The 15,640-nt window shown below is 49.3% G+C and overlaps 1 protein-coding gene across 1 annotated transcript in view; it reads left to right on the forward strand.

The window, feature by feature from the left end:
• The window catches only part of LOC119164774 (ras-specific guanine nucleotide-releasing factor 2), a 367,674-nt gene that overhangs the window by 339,451 nt on the left and 12,583 nt on the right, over window positions 1-15,640 (forward strand). The window contains exons 25-30 of the mRNA XM_075894126.1: window positions 608-705; window positions 800-884; window positions 1,923-2,120; window positions 2,182-2,379; window positions 2,879-2,947; window positions 3,083-3,347. Coding sequence (XP_075750241.1) covers window positions 608-705; window positions 800-884; window positions 1,923-2,120; window positions 2,182-2,379; window positions 2,879-2,947; window positions 3,083-3,244 — 810 coding nt within the window. The 3' untranslated portion in view covers window positions 3,245-3,347. The remainder of the gene's footprint in view (window positions 1-607; window positions 706-799; window positions 885-1,922; window positions 2,121-2,181; window positions 2,380-2,878; window positions 2,948-3,082; window positions 3,348-15,640) is intronic.

A 15,640-nucleotide genomic window follows, 5' to 3' on the forward strand; every position in this document is an offset into this window, starting at 1 on the left:
GTATGTTGTTTTCGTGCGTCATTAGTGCGTGAGCAGCGCGCTGCACGTTTCGATCTGCTTGCCGTTCTCAGCGTTACATTTCAAGTTGTCGCTATCGCATTCGTTGCTTCGTCCTTGCGGCGAAACAGACTTTTATCAGATAACGCGCAACAAAAAATGCTGGTGGTGATGCCTTCTTAAAAGTTCCACATCAAATGTCGTGACGTCATATATTCGGACACCGTCCACTAGAACCTCGATAGTTTTTAATCAGCAAAAAAAATTAAGTACATTGACCTCACATGGAGCCATAAATTAAACGTATCAATCTCCGAGAGATTTCGCTTAGCCAATGTCACAAAAATACGACACTTTGAAATCGGCGAAGTTGCACGCAGAGATTTAGACGCAATACTTAAAAATAGAACCTTGACCATATTTTTTTCTTTTAATAGTAAATCTATGATTGAGAAATTAGAGTACGAGTCCAAACCTATCCATTGTTTAACTTTTGTGTCCTCAAAGGAAAGACATTATTCAAGATAGCGGTAATGATTGGCATTTCATTCAAATGGACGTGGCATTAAATTATAGGAGATTGTTCACGTCCTTACTACATTCACTGCAGACACCAAGTAAAGAGACAGTGGAGTCCTTGTCGGCACTTGAGATTGCCGAAGGTATGACCTACCTCGACCACAAGATATTCATCGCGATACGCAGCGAGTGAGTACCACACGCAACACTTCGTGACGGTGTTTTGAGTTTTGTTGCGCTATATTGTCGAGCCCGATTCCAAAATGATGTCTCTTGAACACAGGGAGTTCCTAGGTCAAGCCTGGATGAAGCCCGAGAAGGCAACCAAGGCTCCGCATATTCTTCTTATGACAAGACGGTTCAATGATGTGAGTTTTCTGTATGTGTATAGAGAGTTAGTTCATATGTGTCTTCTTGTCACGGTTTTTCGAGTGACAGCTTCTGGCATAGTCAAGATATCCTGATTTGACAAGCAATCAAATCTTGCATCTTCTCCCGAACGAGCATGCGCACGGGTACGTCCATGAATTCAGATACATTGGAGAACTTACCAAGTGGTTATCCGGTGTATCCAATCATAAGATAGTGAATCTGGCACCTAAAACCTCACACTTTGTTTCTGCAAGATCCGCCTTCCTTTATCACAAGTTAGATAAAAAAATCATGAAAATATACTGAAATGCCACAAAGCAAAATGCGAGGACCACTTATACAGCCAGAATGTTTCAGAGACCACTAGGTCTGAGAACACTCAGAATTGTTCAGCTGTTTGTGACCGTATTCGGCCGAACCACACATTATGCATGCTGGTAGCGTGTTTTAAAACAGGCTAGAAGTGTTAAATTTAAAGCTGCCTTGTCGAAGCAGCAAGAATATTCAGCTTTTCTTACTGTCTGTCTCGTGGCCCATAAACTATTCAGGCTCACTTTTCGTGCTTTCCAACGCCAACAAGTTTGTAAGTGTCCTTGAATCACCGTTCTTAATTGCTATGACAATGCTAAATAGTCAGGGGTACGTGACACTATATTACTGGGCCCCGGGAATGCGCTTACGTCTAACTCTTACACGAATATGAACTAACTATTCTCACATATGAGTTATCCATCGTGATGGCTAAGCATCTAGTGCGCCACTCACCTCGATGACACGGGTTCGTTTGCTGGTTATGGCAGGCTTGTTTCGACGGGGCCGAAGTGCAAGAACATGCGTACTTAAGGCGCACGTTATTAATGAACGCCAGATGGTCAAAATAAATCCTATTACGGCGTGCCTGATAATCATATCATAGTTTGGGCAAGTAGCATCCTAAATTTTAATTTAAAACGGTTAGCCTCTTTTCGTTTCCGAATATCGTGCACAGAGATGCGCCGAGCTGATAACCGTGTTTGTGCCCACTGTCGACGCAGGTGAGTCGTTTGGTGGTGTCGGAAATTATGCGCTGTCCGGAGATGTCCAAGCGAGTGACCATCATCGACAAGTGGTCCGCCGTCGCCGACATCTGCCGCTGCCTGCACAATTTCAACGGTGTGCTCCAAATCTGCGCGGCCTTCATGAACAGCTCGGTGTTCCGCCTCAAAAAAACCTGGGAGAAGGTCTCAAAGACGGTGAGCACACGCGCGCGCACCCGGGTCGCAGCTCCTCTCATCCCGCGTGTATTGTGTGCAGACGAAGCAGACGATCGACAAGCTGCAGGCACTGGTGTCGGCTGACGGGCGGTTCCGCAACATGCGCGACGCCCTTCACCGCTGCGACCCGCCCTGCATTCCGTACCTGGGCATGTACCTCACCGACCTCTCCTTCATCGAGGAGGGCACGCCAAACTTCACCGAGGAAGGACTGCTCAACTTCTCCAAGATGAGAATGGTACGCTATCCCCGAGGCCTCTTGCCTCGACCCCTTGTACACTTTATTGCGTATACGGTTGCGTATCGAACTATGTTTGCAAGACTCGCGTACCCTTAGTCGTAACGCTTAAACTGTCGGCAAAATCACTGTCGTTAGACAGGAACTCGAATGAAATATGCACAAGGAACTGGTATACCAACGGATAATCTCATTGCAATGCCTCATTTCGCATATCTCTATACCTTACTCCGAAAAATTCTTAAACAGGGTTGCGCGCTGGAGCCGACGTTTTGATAACTCTTCTTCGAGGTTGCAACTGCGATAACTTTTCTTCAAGACTCTTCTTCAAGGCTGCAACTGCGATAACTGCGATAACTCTTCTTCTAGACTTTTCTTCAAGGCCGCGACTCCAGCTTTTTTGTTCTGGCATACTCGATATTTGTATCCTCAACGTTTGAGCCCTACGCGAATACGTTTTGTTTCAAACTGAGTTCAACGTGAATGCAATCATTTGCAGATTGCTCATGTGATCCGGGAGATTCGCCATTTCCAGCAAACTCCGTACAAGATTGAGATGATTCCAAAGGTAAGCTTGGGCACCGTGGGTCCTGTGCATACCCACGCACGCTCACACGGGAAAACTAAGTGACTCAAGAGAGACGAAGTTGTAGCTGGTGCTTGCAAGGGCACTCCGTGCTGAACTGGAACTTGCTGGCTGCAGGTGTTCAACTACCTGCTGGACCCGGCGCGGTTGATGCCCGACGAAGAGCTGTACCGGCTGAGCCTTTGTCTGGAGCCACGACTGTCCAGGCTCGGCACCAAGGTCACGGCGTCCCCGTTCACCCCGTCCTACGCCCCTACCACCACGCAGCAATCCTCGTGAGCACCCTCCCGCACCCCACCCCTCCTACGACCTGGGACCCGCTGCCCACCCCAGAGCCACCGTGCACCGCACCCGAGCAGGACTGTTCCCGGCAGGCGCACCGGTAAGTCGGGCTCCACTGATAGATTGATTGAGGGTTGCATGAGCGGGGCTGTGTCCCTTTGATCCGGTCCCATAACTCATAATGAAGTTTAGAAGACTGCAGGATTAGCCGTAATGGGGCAACATGATTAAGAGTACGACATACTCCAGGGTACACTGAGCACTGTGTATCTTCTCAACTGTAGTACCCTCACGTCGTTTGCACTAATATGCACTCTTAATAATAATGAAGCATACTGTATGAGGTGAAATACCATGTTCTATTCTGCCTTAATTTTAGCCACCAATCAGACTCCTCTTGGTTATTTCTATAAGCTGCTTAAGGTCAATTTTTCTCTCACTATCTCTCGACCGAACGCGCTTAGAAAAGTTCAGCTTCATTGCCCTGGACTGTATGGCTGCGTCCTTTAAAGACGAACCAGTAGAGATACCCGGACAGAGCCGAGAGAGAATGCTGATAAGTAGCCGCCCAAACAGGACCACAGAGGTGCAGTGCGCGTAGAGCAGGTGTCTCGCATTCACTTCAGCTAGCGGACCATAGTCGCGAAATTTCCAATATATTGTTACGAGTAACTTGTTTATAGATCTATTTACAGCGCATAGAACTCGACGAGTAAGATGGCGCCAGACCAGCATCCAACGGAAAAACCCACTTCGTCCTCCTCTTTCATGCAGCCGTGTTTAGCGGCTGTTTTGTATCATAACCCCCGGCGCTAGAAGCACCGTCCCGGTGCTAAATTTACGCAGATGATGTCGAAGGGGGGTAATAGGGCTTTAGCCGAGCCACGTGAACAATGTCGCTCGGAGCTGACGATGACTTTGTTGGATCAGTTGGAACAATCTCGTACGTAACGTCTGTCACTTGGCGAATGATACGGAATGGTCCAGTGTAGGGCGACAACAGTTTCTCCGACAGTCCCACACGTCGAGTAGGTGACCAGAGGAGCACGAGAAAACCCGGAGAAAAGTGCACGTCCCTATGGTGAGAATTGTAGAGCTGTTGTTGGCGCGCCTGTGAAGCCTGTAGACGGTTACGGGCGACTTGGCGCGCGTGGTCGGCGCGGGCAATGGCTTCACCAGCATATTCAGTGGCCGCAGGTAGTAACGTGTCTAAAGGTAGAGTTGGGTCCCGGCCATATAGTAGATAGAAGGGCGAATATCCGGCAGTGTTGTGACGAGATGAGTTGTAGGCGAACGTCACATACGGCAAATGAATGTCCCAATCGTGGTGGTCTGGCGCAACGTGTTTGGCAAGCATATCGGTTAGGGTCCTGTTAAGGCGCTCCGTGAGGCCATTTGACTGGGGATGGTACGACGTAGTAAATTTGTGCTTGGTATGACAAGACCTCAGGATTTCATGAACGACAGCTGATAAGAACGTGCGGCCACGGTCGGTCAGAAGTTGACGGGGAGCACCGTGCACTAATAATATGTCGTACAACAGAAAGTCCGCAACGTCGGTAGCGCAGCTGGTCGGGAGTGCTCGTGTGATTGCGTACCGCGTCGCGTAGTCCGTGGCAACAGCAATCCATTTATTTCCGGCTGTGGAGAATGGAAAAGGGCCCAACAGGTCGAGACCAACTCGAAAGAAAGGCTCGTTGGGAACGTCTATCGGCTGAAGGTAGCCGGCTGGGAGGGCAGACGGCGTTTTGCGACGCTGACAGGGCTCGCAAGTGGCGACATAGCGTTGAACAGAGCGGGCAAGTCCAGGCCAAAAAAACCGACGTCGTACTCAATCGTACGTGCGAGAAACGCCCAAATGGCCCGTTATGGGAGCGTCATGGAGTTGATGCAGGACAGAGGAACCCAGGTGCGCTGGGATGACAGGAAGTAAGTCTGATCCGAAGGAATCAAGGTTTCGGTGATATAGGATCCCGTCTTTCACCAAAAACATTCGTAGGGACGGGTCGCGTGGCGTTGACTCCAGTTTGTCAATGATGGCTCGTAAAGAAGCATCCCGACGTTGCTCTTCGCCAATGTTTAACAGCTGCAACACGGAAAAAACGTCCGTGATAGCGTCGGTATCGGTTGCTTCGTCAACAGGGTAGCGGGATAAACAATCCGCATCCTGATGTAATCGCCCTGTTTTGTACATTACAGAGAACGTGTACTCTTGAAGGCGTAGAGCCCAACGAGCGAGACGTCCCGTGGGGTCCTTCAGGGAGGCTAGCCAGCAGAGCGCGTGATGATCCGTGACAACACGGAATGAGCGCCCGTACAGGTATGGGCGAAACTTGGCGACTGCCCATACAAGGGCGAGGCACTCGCGCTCCGTGATGGAATAGTTGCGCTCGGCTGGAGATAGTAGTCGACTTGCGTAGGCTATAACACGGCCGTGTCCGTGTTATTGCTGCAATAGCACAGCTCCTATGCCGTGTCCACTGGCGTCCGTGTGAACCTCGGTTGGGGCTAATGGATCAAAGTGAGCCAAGATTGGTGGCGTTGTAAGCAGTGTCGTAAGTTGCGAAAACGATGACGCTTGATCATGGCCCCAGATAAATGAGGCGTCTTTCTTCAAGAGGTCTGTGAGTGGGCGTGCAATGGTCGCAAAGTCCTTAACAAAGCGTCTGAAATACGAGCACAACCCCACAAAACTGCGGACATCCTTTGTGGTCCTCGGAACGGGAAAGTTCGTGACTGCACGAATTTTCTCTGGGTCTGGACGCACGCCTTGGGCATCGACAAGGTGACCAAGCACGGAAATTTGGCGACGAGCGAAGTGGCACTTGGAGGCGTTAAGCTGGAGTCCAGCTCGACGAAAAACGTCCAAAATAGCTGACAAACGATCAAGATGCGAGTAGAATGTGGGCGAAAAGACAATAACATCGTCAAGGTAACACAAGCAGGTGGACCATTTCAACCCTTGGAGCAATGAGTCCATCATTCTTTCAAATGTGGCTGGTGCATTGCAGAGTCCAAAGGGCATCACCTTAAACTGATAAAGACCATCAGGAGTGATGAATGCGGTCTTCTCGCGGTCCATCTCGTCGACGGCTATCTGCCAGTACCCTGACCGAAGGTCAATAGTTGAAAAATAGGTGGCACCGTACAGACAGTCGAGGGCGTCGTCGATGCGAGGTAAAGGATAAACGTCTTTTTTGGTAATTTTGTTAAGGTGACGGTAATCGACACAAAAGCGCCATGTTCCATCTTTCTTTTTAACAAGGACGACTGGAGAAGCCCAGGGGCTGCATGGAGGCTCGATAATGTTTTTCGCAAGCATTTTGCCGACTTCATGTTGTAATATTGCACGCTCCGACGCCGACACACGGTAGGGGCGTCGGTGAATGGGGGTTGCATGGCCAGTATTTATGCGATGGGTGACAATGGTCGTTTGGCCTAAAGAGTTGCTGGCAAAGTCGAAAATGCTACGATAGCCCTCAAGAACGTGGCAAAGCGCTGAAGCTTGCTCAGACGTGAGGTCCGATGACACCATTCGCTCAATGTCGGCACCCCAAGAACGTGATGGAGTGGAACCACTGACTGAGCTGCAGCAATCGTCAACTCTGAAGGGCTCGACATGGTCATCTTGGAGAGCAGTAATTTTGGCCAGGGAGATACCCTGTGGCAGAACGTGAAAAGTTGACCAGTGGAAGGAAGGTGCGGTTTCTCTTAATCGTCAGAATCATATGCGGCACAGCAACCCCATGCGTAAGCATCACTGCAGGAATCGGGGCCACCATGTAATCACCATCAGGTACTGGCGGCGTGGAGGATAAGTCGACATGTGTGACGGAGTTAGGAGGGATACGCGTGAAATCAATGCAGCAGAGGCTGGTTTGCGGTGGGCTAGGCGGGTCGGAAAAGAGGGGTAAATCGAGATGGAGAGAGCCAGCTGAACAGTCTATGAGGGCAGAGTGCGTGGCTAGAAAATCCATACCGAGAATGAGTTCATGAGGGCAATGTTCGATAACGGCGAAAAGAACGAAAGTGCTTCTCTCCCCAATAGACACTCGCGCAGAGCACATGCCAAGAATTGCGGCAGTTCCTCCATCGGCGACTCGTACAGCTCGGTTGAGGGCGGGCGGGACAACTTTTCTAAGTCGGCGGCGAAGGTTAGCACTCATAATGGACACATGCGCGCCAGTATCTATCAACGCACTGACACGAACATTGTCGACAGTAACGTCCAAAAGGTTCCGGTTCGTTGTTAACGTTAATCGAGGATTTCTTACGAAGGTCGTCAACGCAGCTCCACCTCCAGAAGCTGCACGGCCTAGTTTTCCGGTCAAAGATGCTGCGAATAGGTCGGGGAGGCAGCACGGCGTTGTGGGGTCGACCGGGACTGACGACGAGCAGGGGACAGTGACCGGTCGTAGCGAGGTCTGCTGAGAGGTGCTGTAGGAGCGGAAAATGTGGTCGGCGTTGATGGAGAAAGTGATGGGGACGATTCGCGAGCAGAAGTGGTGTAATACTGAGGTACATAATGGGACGGTGGAGCCTAGCGGTTGCGGCAGTGACGTGCGATATGACCAACGCGTCGACAGTTGAAACATATGGGCCTGTCATCAAGGGTACGCCATTCGGACGGATTGCGTTGTATGCGAGGAGCAGAAGGGGGACGAAAAGAAGGCGCAGCAGAGTATACGGCAGGTACAGGATGTAGGCCGACATTCGATAGCTCTTGACGAACGACGGCTTGTATCAAAGAAATCGTGGTCGGGGAAGGCGTAGGCGTCGGTAGTGGCGTGGCTACCGGTTGTGCTGCCTCGACCTCTCGACGAATGATGCGTGTGAGGTTGTCACATGGAGGGGCCTGGTGGAAGACGTCGTCACACGAAGAGGTGGCCGCTGTGTTCGGAAGGCGCACGATGTTTTGGGCTACACGGCGGGCTTTAGCTTGTTCGAGACGTCGGCATTCTTTAAGGATGTTGTCGATGCTCGAGATGTTGTTAAAAACCAGCAGGTTGAAAGCATCGTCGGCAATGCCTTTCAAGACGTGGTTAACCTTTTCGTCTTCAGACATGGACTGATCGGCCTTGGAACAAAGGGCCAAAACGTCAAGAATGTAGGAGACGTACGATTCGGTAGAAGACTGGGCCCGTGTGGCAAGAGTCTTCTTCGCAGCGAGCTGACAATCAGATGAATCGCCAAACAGGTCACGTATCTTTTTTCTGAAGAGATCCCAGCTCGTTATGTCGGCTTCGTGGCTTTCAAACCATGTTCGGGGAGTGCCGTCCAGGTAGAAAAGCACGTTGGCGAGCATGAGCGTGGGATCCCAGCGGTGAGTTGCACTGACGCGCTCGTACCGTTTCAGCCAAGTGTCGAGATCGATCGTACCATCACCGGAGAAAGTGCCGGGATCCCGGAGGTGCGGGAGTGTGACGTAGGTGGTGGCTTGGACTGACGAGGGCGGCGTAGAGGAAGTACCAGCAGTCGAAGCAGTCGAAAGCTCGCCGATGGTGCGACCGCTGCGCGTCTCCATCGAGGTACAGGGGTCGTCCACCTCCACCAATAATGTTACGAGTAACTTGTTTAATGATCTATTTACAGCGCACAGAACTCGATGAGTAAGATGGCGCCAGACCAGCATCCAACGGAAAAACCCCCTTCGTCCTCCTCTTTCATGCAGCCGTGTTTAGCGGCTGTTTTGTATCAATATATATTGGAATCGAACCTACGACCTCCGTACAAGATACGCGCAGTTCGGAGGTCGTAGGTTCGATTCCTGCTCACGGCAAGTTATTTTTTCACCAACTTTTCTTTCTTATTATTTACATTACATTGGTTCTAATAACTCCCCCTATACATTCCTTGGCATTATATATATATATATATATATATATATATATATATATATATATATATATATATATATATATATATATATATATATATATATATATATACATGGTGGGGGTCACCTCTTAGGAATATTTGAGGTCAGGTTTTGGGAAACATATTGCTACAATAACTAAATTCTGGACTCCGATTCTTGAATATAGACCTTACGCTCCACGTTGACGTTTGATTTCATATCCACCCGGAATGCCTCACCAAAAAAAAAGACTAATCCTGTTTTTGTAGCTATACAGTAGCGTAGCCAGAAATGATTTTCAGGTGGGGGTGGGTGGGTTCGACTATATTTTATGTATGTTTGTGCGGGCGTTTGTATGTGTGTGTATATATTTGACAAGTATTACAAATTTAAGCGGCAGACCCCCCCCCCCCTCCCCGCTCACCTGGCTGCGGCGCCCATGGTAGCTTACGCCCCGCCACGGTGGTCTAGTTGCTAAGGTACTCGGCTGCTGACCCGCAGGTCGCGGGATCAAATCCCGGCTCTGGCGGCTGCATTTCCGTTGGAGGCGGAAATGTTGTCGGCCCGTGTGCTCAGATTTGGGTGCACGTTAAAGAACCCCAGGTGGTCAAAATTTCCGGAGCCCTCCACTACAGCGTCTCTCATAATCATATGGTGGCTTTGGGACGTTAAACCCCACAAATTAACAACCATGGTGGCTTACGACCTAACAAAAATCGAGTAACAAAAGTGTCTTTCTCCCACAACAATAATCGTCACCTGGCTTGCTTGCGCTTTCTTTTTTGACAGCTCGGCGCTGGCCACTTTCTTATCAAGAATGATAACATGCGCGCCGTTCGTGACCTGAAAGTGCACGGCGTGTGGCGATAATGCAAGGAAAGGAACGCAAGATAGATTATTACTATTGTGGGACAGAAAGACGCCCTTTTTACTCGGTCTTTTTTGGAGTGTAATGGAACGAAGCACTGTCAACTCTGGCAATAGGCGAGAAAAAGGTTCGCCAGATCCCATGTACATTGGGAATCGATGTTATGTTTTGACAACACCATAAGTTTTGACAACACCATCCCCCATTGCAGTAGTACTAGATGTAGTAAATACTGAAATTCCGGGACCTCGTGGAGGTTATTCGTCGCGTGAAAGCCGCGATTCAAGCGAGAAAAAAAAACTGCGGTCTGTAGGGCACCGAAAATTTCCTTTCGCAAATCATGAATATTTAGTCAAGGGCATTAATCAGAGCATATTGGCATTCAGGTGGAGCTCACCACAGGTAGTGAGAATACCGAGGGCCACATAGCGGTAGCATTCACAACAGGCCACCAGAGACGGTTCGCGGCTGGTCGCCTGTGCGCTGACAGGAGACACTTGCAGGACTGATTCTACACCGACGTGCTTGAAATGAAGCTGTATTTGTGCTGCCAGCAGAAAAACGACACTTCTTAAGCTGTCAGCGAAACAAGCTGGTTTTTATGATAATATGCCGTCCAAAGGCGGGCGCCTTGTATACAGCAGGCGTCACATCCAATTTGACCTATTTAAGTGCGTCCCTTGCTATAAACGCAACAGGACTAATAACGCCAAGCCGTCGTCACCTCTTCGAGACACTCGGCGATGCGAACACTATATAAGAAGTGAACTAGAACGTTACAAAGTGTAGCCACATGCATAAAAGGCGCGGAAATGTGTACTGTACGCCTACATGCTGTACGCGATTATCTTACGCACAGTTCCTTCTTTGAAGGCACACTGGAATTTGCATATATGAACTACATGCGGTAACGCCAGTGCGAATCCCTGCCCACGGCGGGCATTTGCTCTTGCTGCTGTGGTCTCCATTGGTCTCAAATAAATGGTCTCAATTGGCCGCCATAGCGCAATAGCGACATGGCGTCGCGCTACTTAAGGTTAGGCGTTTGATCTGAGCCGCAGCAGCTGCGTTGCGATGAGTGAATGCAAAGCATTAAATCCGGAGTGCCCCATTATGGCACGCCTTTATAACCACTTGTAGTCGTGGAAAGTAAAGCCCCTCCCCCGTACCCAGAATTTCATTACTTTCAATGGCCTCCTACGATGTAAGCTTATGTTAATTATACACGGTACTCAGCTTTCATTTCCATCTTCAGCGCTTAACATAGCTGAACAGCCTTTGAATATCATATGTAGAAACAGGAATTTCTGTTTAGATTTATAAGCGACCATGCAAGAATCTAAGCCGAGGAATTTCATGACGATGTCCAAACATATTAGTCACCGCAGCGCAACTTAAGAGTACACACAATTAAAAATAAATTGAACTTACCAGACAAGGCAACATCAATGGGGCCAAATAAAGGACAGCTGTCATGCGCCACAAGTTCTCACGCCTACTAATAACGAACTGGCGAAACGCACCCTGGATGCCACCGATATCCGCAGATTCGCTTTGCGGCCGCGTGCCACGCGCAATGAAAATTTATGATTAAAATACGTCACAGACACTACTGAGATCGATTTACCGAGCTGCATACAAGTAGCAAGGCCAACCTTGCAAGCAGCGCAGCTAAAAGAGGGACAAGAAGGGAAGACCACGTGGTCAGCACCGCGCGCGTTGCCGGTGGGCGTAGTAGGGCGTGCGTTACAGCGGCATACTCTCTCTGTTGGGAACGTGTGACAGCTCCGTTGGCATTTGACCATGAAATCTGCAATGGTTGTGAATGAAGCTGATTGATTGATTGATTGATTGATTGATTGATTGATTGATTGATTGATTTGTGGGGTTTAACGTCCCAAAACCACCATATGATTATGAGAGACGCCGCAGTGGAGGGCTCCAGAAATTTCGACAACCTGGGGTTCTTTAACGTGCGCCCAAATCTGAGCACACAGGCCTACAACATTTCCGCCTTCATCGGAAATGCAGCCGCTGCAGCCGGGATTTGATCCAGCGACCTGCGGGTCAGCAGCCGAGTACCTTAGCCACTAGACCACCGCGGCGGGGCTGAATGAAGCTGCATAAGTTGAATAAACGAGGGAAAAAAAAGAAATTGCAGCGGGAACAACGTATAAGTGTCGTACTATATATATACATGTCTTCGATGTGAACTAGGACCTTTCTAATATACGTCTTTTTTTTTGGGGGGGGGGGGGTGTTAACGTCTCAAAAAAATCACGATATGATTACCAGAGACGCCCCAGTGGAGGGCTCTGAAAATTTCGACCACCTGGTGTTCTTTAACGTGAATTGAGATCGCACAGAACACACGGGCCTCTGCCATTTCGCCTCCATCAAAATGCCACCGCCACGGTCGGGATCGAACCAGCGACCATCGGGCCGAACATCGGGCCGAACAGCGACCATCGGGCCGAACAGCCGAACATTCTAGCCACTGTTACACCGAGGCGGGCCAGTAGTACGTCTCGCTGCGTTTCGGTCTGCCGCGTCAACTCGAGGTGACGTTCCCTTGTCGTCCCTCTCTGCACCGTGATGACGACGCACTGCTTCAGCAGGGCGCCCTTTTCTAGCCTATTATTTTGCTACTGGCATGCGGCATGCACGCGTCCGATGTGCAGACGTCACCCGCTGTTATACAGGCCGTTGAAACTACATGTGGAAGCTAAGGAAAAAAAAGAACAGTCACCATATCCACGAAGTGAATGATGATGAGTGGGCGAAGCTCCGGAGGTAAACCTGGTAAACCATGAATCATCCGTAAATTTCGCCCACTCGATTTTATTTCAACGCTCCCCCTAGCGTACGTCACCGCACTATATCGAACAATTGCCTTCCCCCGATGACACGCGCCATATGTGACATCATTCCTATTTTGTAACATCTCGCATCTTCCATCATCAACTACAAGTACCGACGTCTAGTTTATAGCATCTTGCATCTTTTCATCATCAGCTACAAGTACCGCCATCTAGTGAACACAGCAAGAACTAAACGAGAGGGGGCTACATACAGGGGACGCACAGCCCACGCCTTAAGGAGCTTCGCCCCTAAAAATGTGGCGGATCCACCTTTCTGGAAATCACTATAACATGAAAGTGAAGCGTGTCTTCACACAGGTAGTTGAGCGTTTATTGTGCATCGTTTCGCCACAAGGACGAAGGAATGAATGCTACAACAAATTACCAAGCCACGCGAAGAACGGCAAACAGTTACAAACTTGCAGCGCACACCTCAAGCAGAAAGCACGCTCGAAATGAGCATGCACAGGACGAGCGCGGACTGGCAACTGTCACAGATACAGCGCTATTCAAACAGGCAAGCGCGAACAACAGTCACAATACCGACTTCATCGTGTGAGCAGCGTGCTCCTTTCGTAAACGCGGCCGCGGCCGCGAGAGAAATTGCCGCACGGTGTCGCGCTACGGCCGCATGATCGCGTCTCTTGCCGGCCCAGGAAGACACCCGCAAAACTGTCGCTCCCCCTCTCGCCTCGCAAGGTGCACAACCGTTCCCTGGCTGACCCGTATACGTAGGCACTGAATCGCGCGTTCGGAATTCAGTTGGCTTTCGCTTGACGTTGAAGGCAACGCTTCTCGTTCGTTTAATAAATAAGAATAATAAAGACGAAATGACTAATAAGCATTCCCAAACTATACCCCCATCACTCTCTAGTTCCCTCGTGCGAAAATGCGGGTGGCATTTCTTTATTTTTCTTTATATATATATATATATATATATATATATATATATATATATATATATGTGTGTGTGTGTGTGTGTGTGTGTGTGTGTGTGTGTGTGTGTGTGTGTGTGTGTGTGTGTGTGTGTGTGTGTGTGTGTGTGTGTGTGTGTGTGTGTGACGTATGAAAGCATGGTAGAAGCCGATGAAGAAGAAGTGCTTGAGAATAAACATGGCGTATGATCCAGGCCACGTCTCCCAGTCATCATAGCGTCACACGAGTCGGCAGGATGAAGACCTGGCGGCCACTTCATCAACCAGCCACCGTCTTCGAACGTCTCAGCAGGACGCAGTGACCGAACGTGGACCACAAAAGTACATCCCAACTCTACACCAAGACCAGCATCATGACAGCACCATCAGACGACCTTGACATTCCCAAGTACACCGGATCAGCGGACGACGGACCCGTACAGGACTGGTTCAACCTTTTCGAGCTCCACGCCACTGCTGCATCCTGGTCGGAACGGGAGATGATCATAAACTTTGCTGACTACATCTCAGGTGAGGCATTTAAATTTTACCTCACCCACATCTTCGAGGACGATGAGTCTTGAAAAAAGATCAAAGAAGAAATGATCAGTCGTTTCAAGGAATACGATGAAGACCTGTCCATACTTCATCAGCGGAAAGCTTTTCAACTCGCCCATCAGAGTTACGCGAAGTCTTCCCGCAGTAAGCCTATTTTCCAAACGAGACCTCAGAGAAAATATACCACCATTGTACCATCATATGACTCTCCCGAAAAAACGTCACGCATTCGAACACCGACTGGTAACTTGCACGTCGCAACAGACAAGGTAAAGCCTCCGCATAACGAAAGGAATTTAGACCATTTCGGCAAAAGACTAAACCTAAAGCCGGCTTTCCCAAAAACAATGAAATCGGCATTTTCAACGTGTTCACTGCACCACAACACTTCACATTTTACTGAACCACCCGAATCCCTTGATGCTTCGTGTCACACACAAGGCCCAGACGGTTTCGAGCGTGCGACGGAATTTACGCGTGACGAGCTAGTGAATCCTCACAATACCAGCCCCTACCCTGACGTTCCGGACCAGGGTCGTTCGACAGACATTGTCAGCCTAACTACGCTGCAAAAAGAAAAACATACGCCATCAGAACCACCTGAAGCCATGTCTGTTGTGCTCTTATCGTCAGGTGATAACACACATGTGAGTCAAAGCACTGCAGGAATTTCGAATCCATCAACGCCGGCGCATTATCAACTGACAGAAGCATTTACAATCAAGGATGACTCACAACCATCTCGGGAGCTTTCTCATCAGTTTGTCACGCTGCTTTCATCGCAAGACAAGCCCAGCAGTACAGTATCGACTACCGACTATCTACTGATCACATCACCATGCAAAGAAAAGCAGACTCATGTTCCTGCAAGATGCCCATATGACCAACTTTTGCAGCAAAACGAGCAATTTCTACAAAGGCAGCTCCATGAACTCCAGGAACTACAACGGCTACTCGAACAAGAACAACAATCAAGTGAAACCTCCTCACGAGTACACTTGTGGCTTAAAGGTCATTAGAGACAACAGCAATTAAAGAAGCAAAGACAAAGTCAATGCCTAAGCCATATTCGCGGAAGGCTACCAAAGAGATATGCAGCTACAACGTGTACAACGAAGGAACACAGGCATCATATCATCAGCTTCGGTTCTCGCACATGCAAGCTGCAAGCACTCGTTCTGTCTCAGCCACGACACAGAAAGCAGCGTCTACGACGGAGAACTCGGTGTCTACGACACCCGACCCTCGAATGCTACTAGGACTTCCACCCTTGTTCATTGCTCACAAGAATTGCTGTGTCATCAGTAATTTCTACCTTCCGACCGTGCTTCTGTT

This window comes from Rhipicephalus microplus, chromosome 1 (genome assembly GCF_043290135.1).
Source record: "Rhipicephalus microplus isolate Deutch F79 chromosome 1, USDA_Rmic, whole genome shotgun sequence".
In the NCBI taxonomy this organism is placed as follows: Eukaryota; Metazoa; Arthropoda; class Arachnida; order Ixodida; family Ixodidae; genus Rhipicephalus; species Rhipicephalus microplus.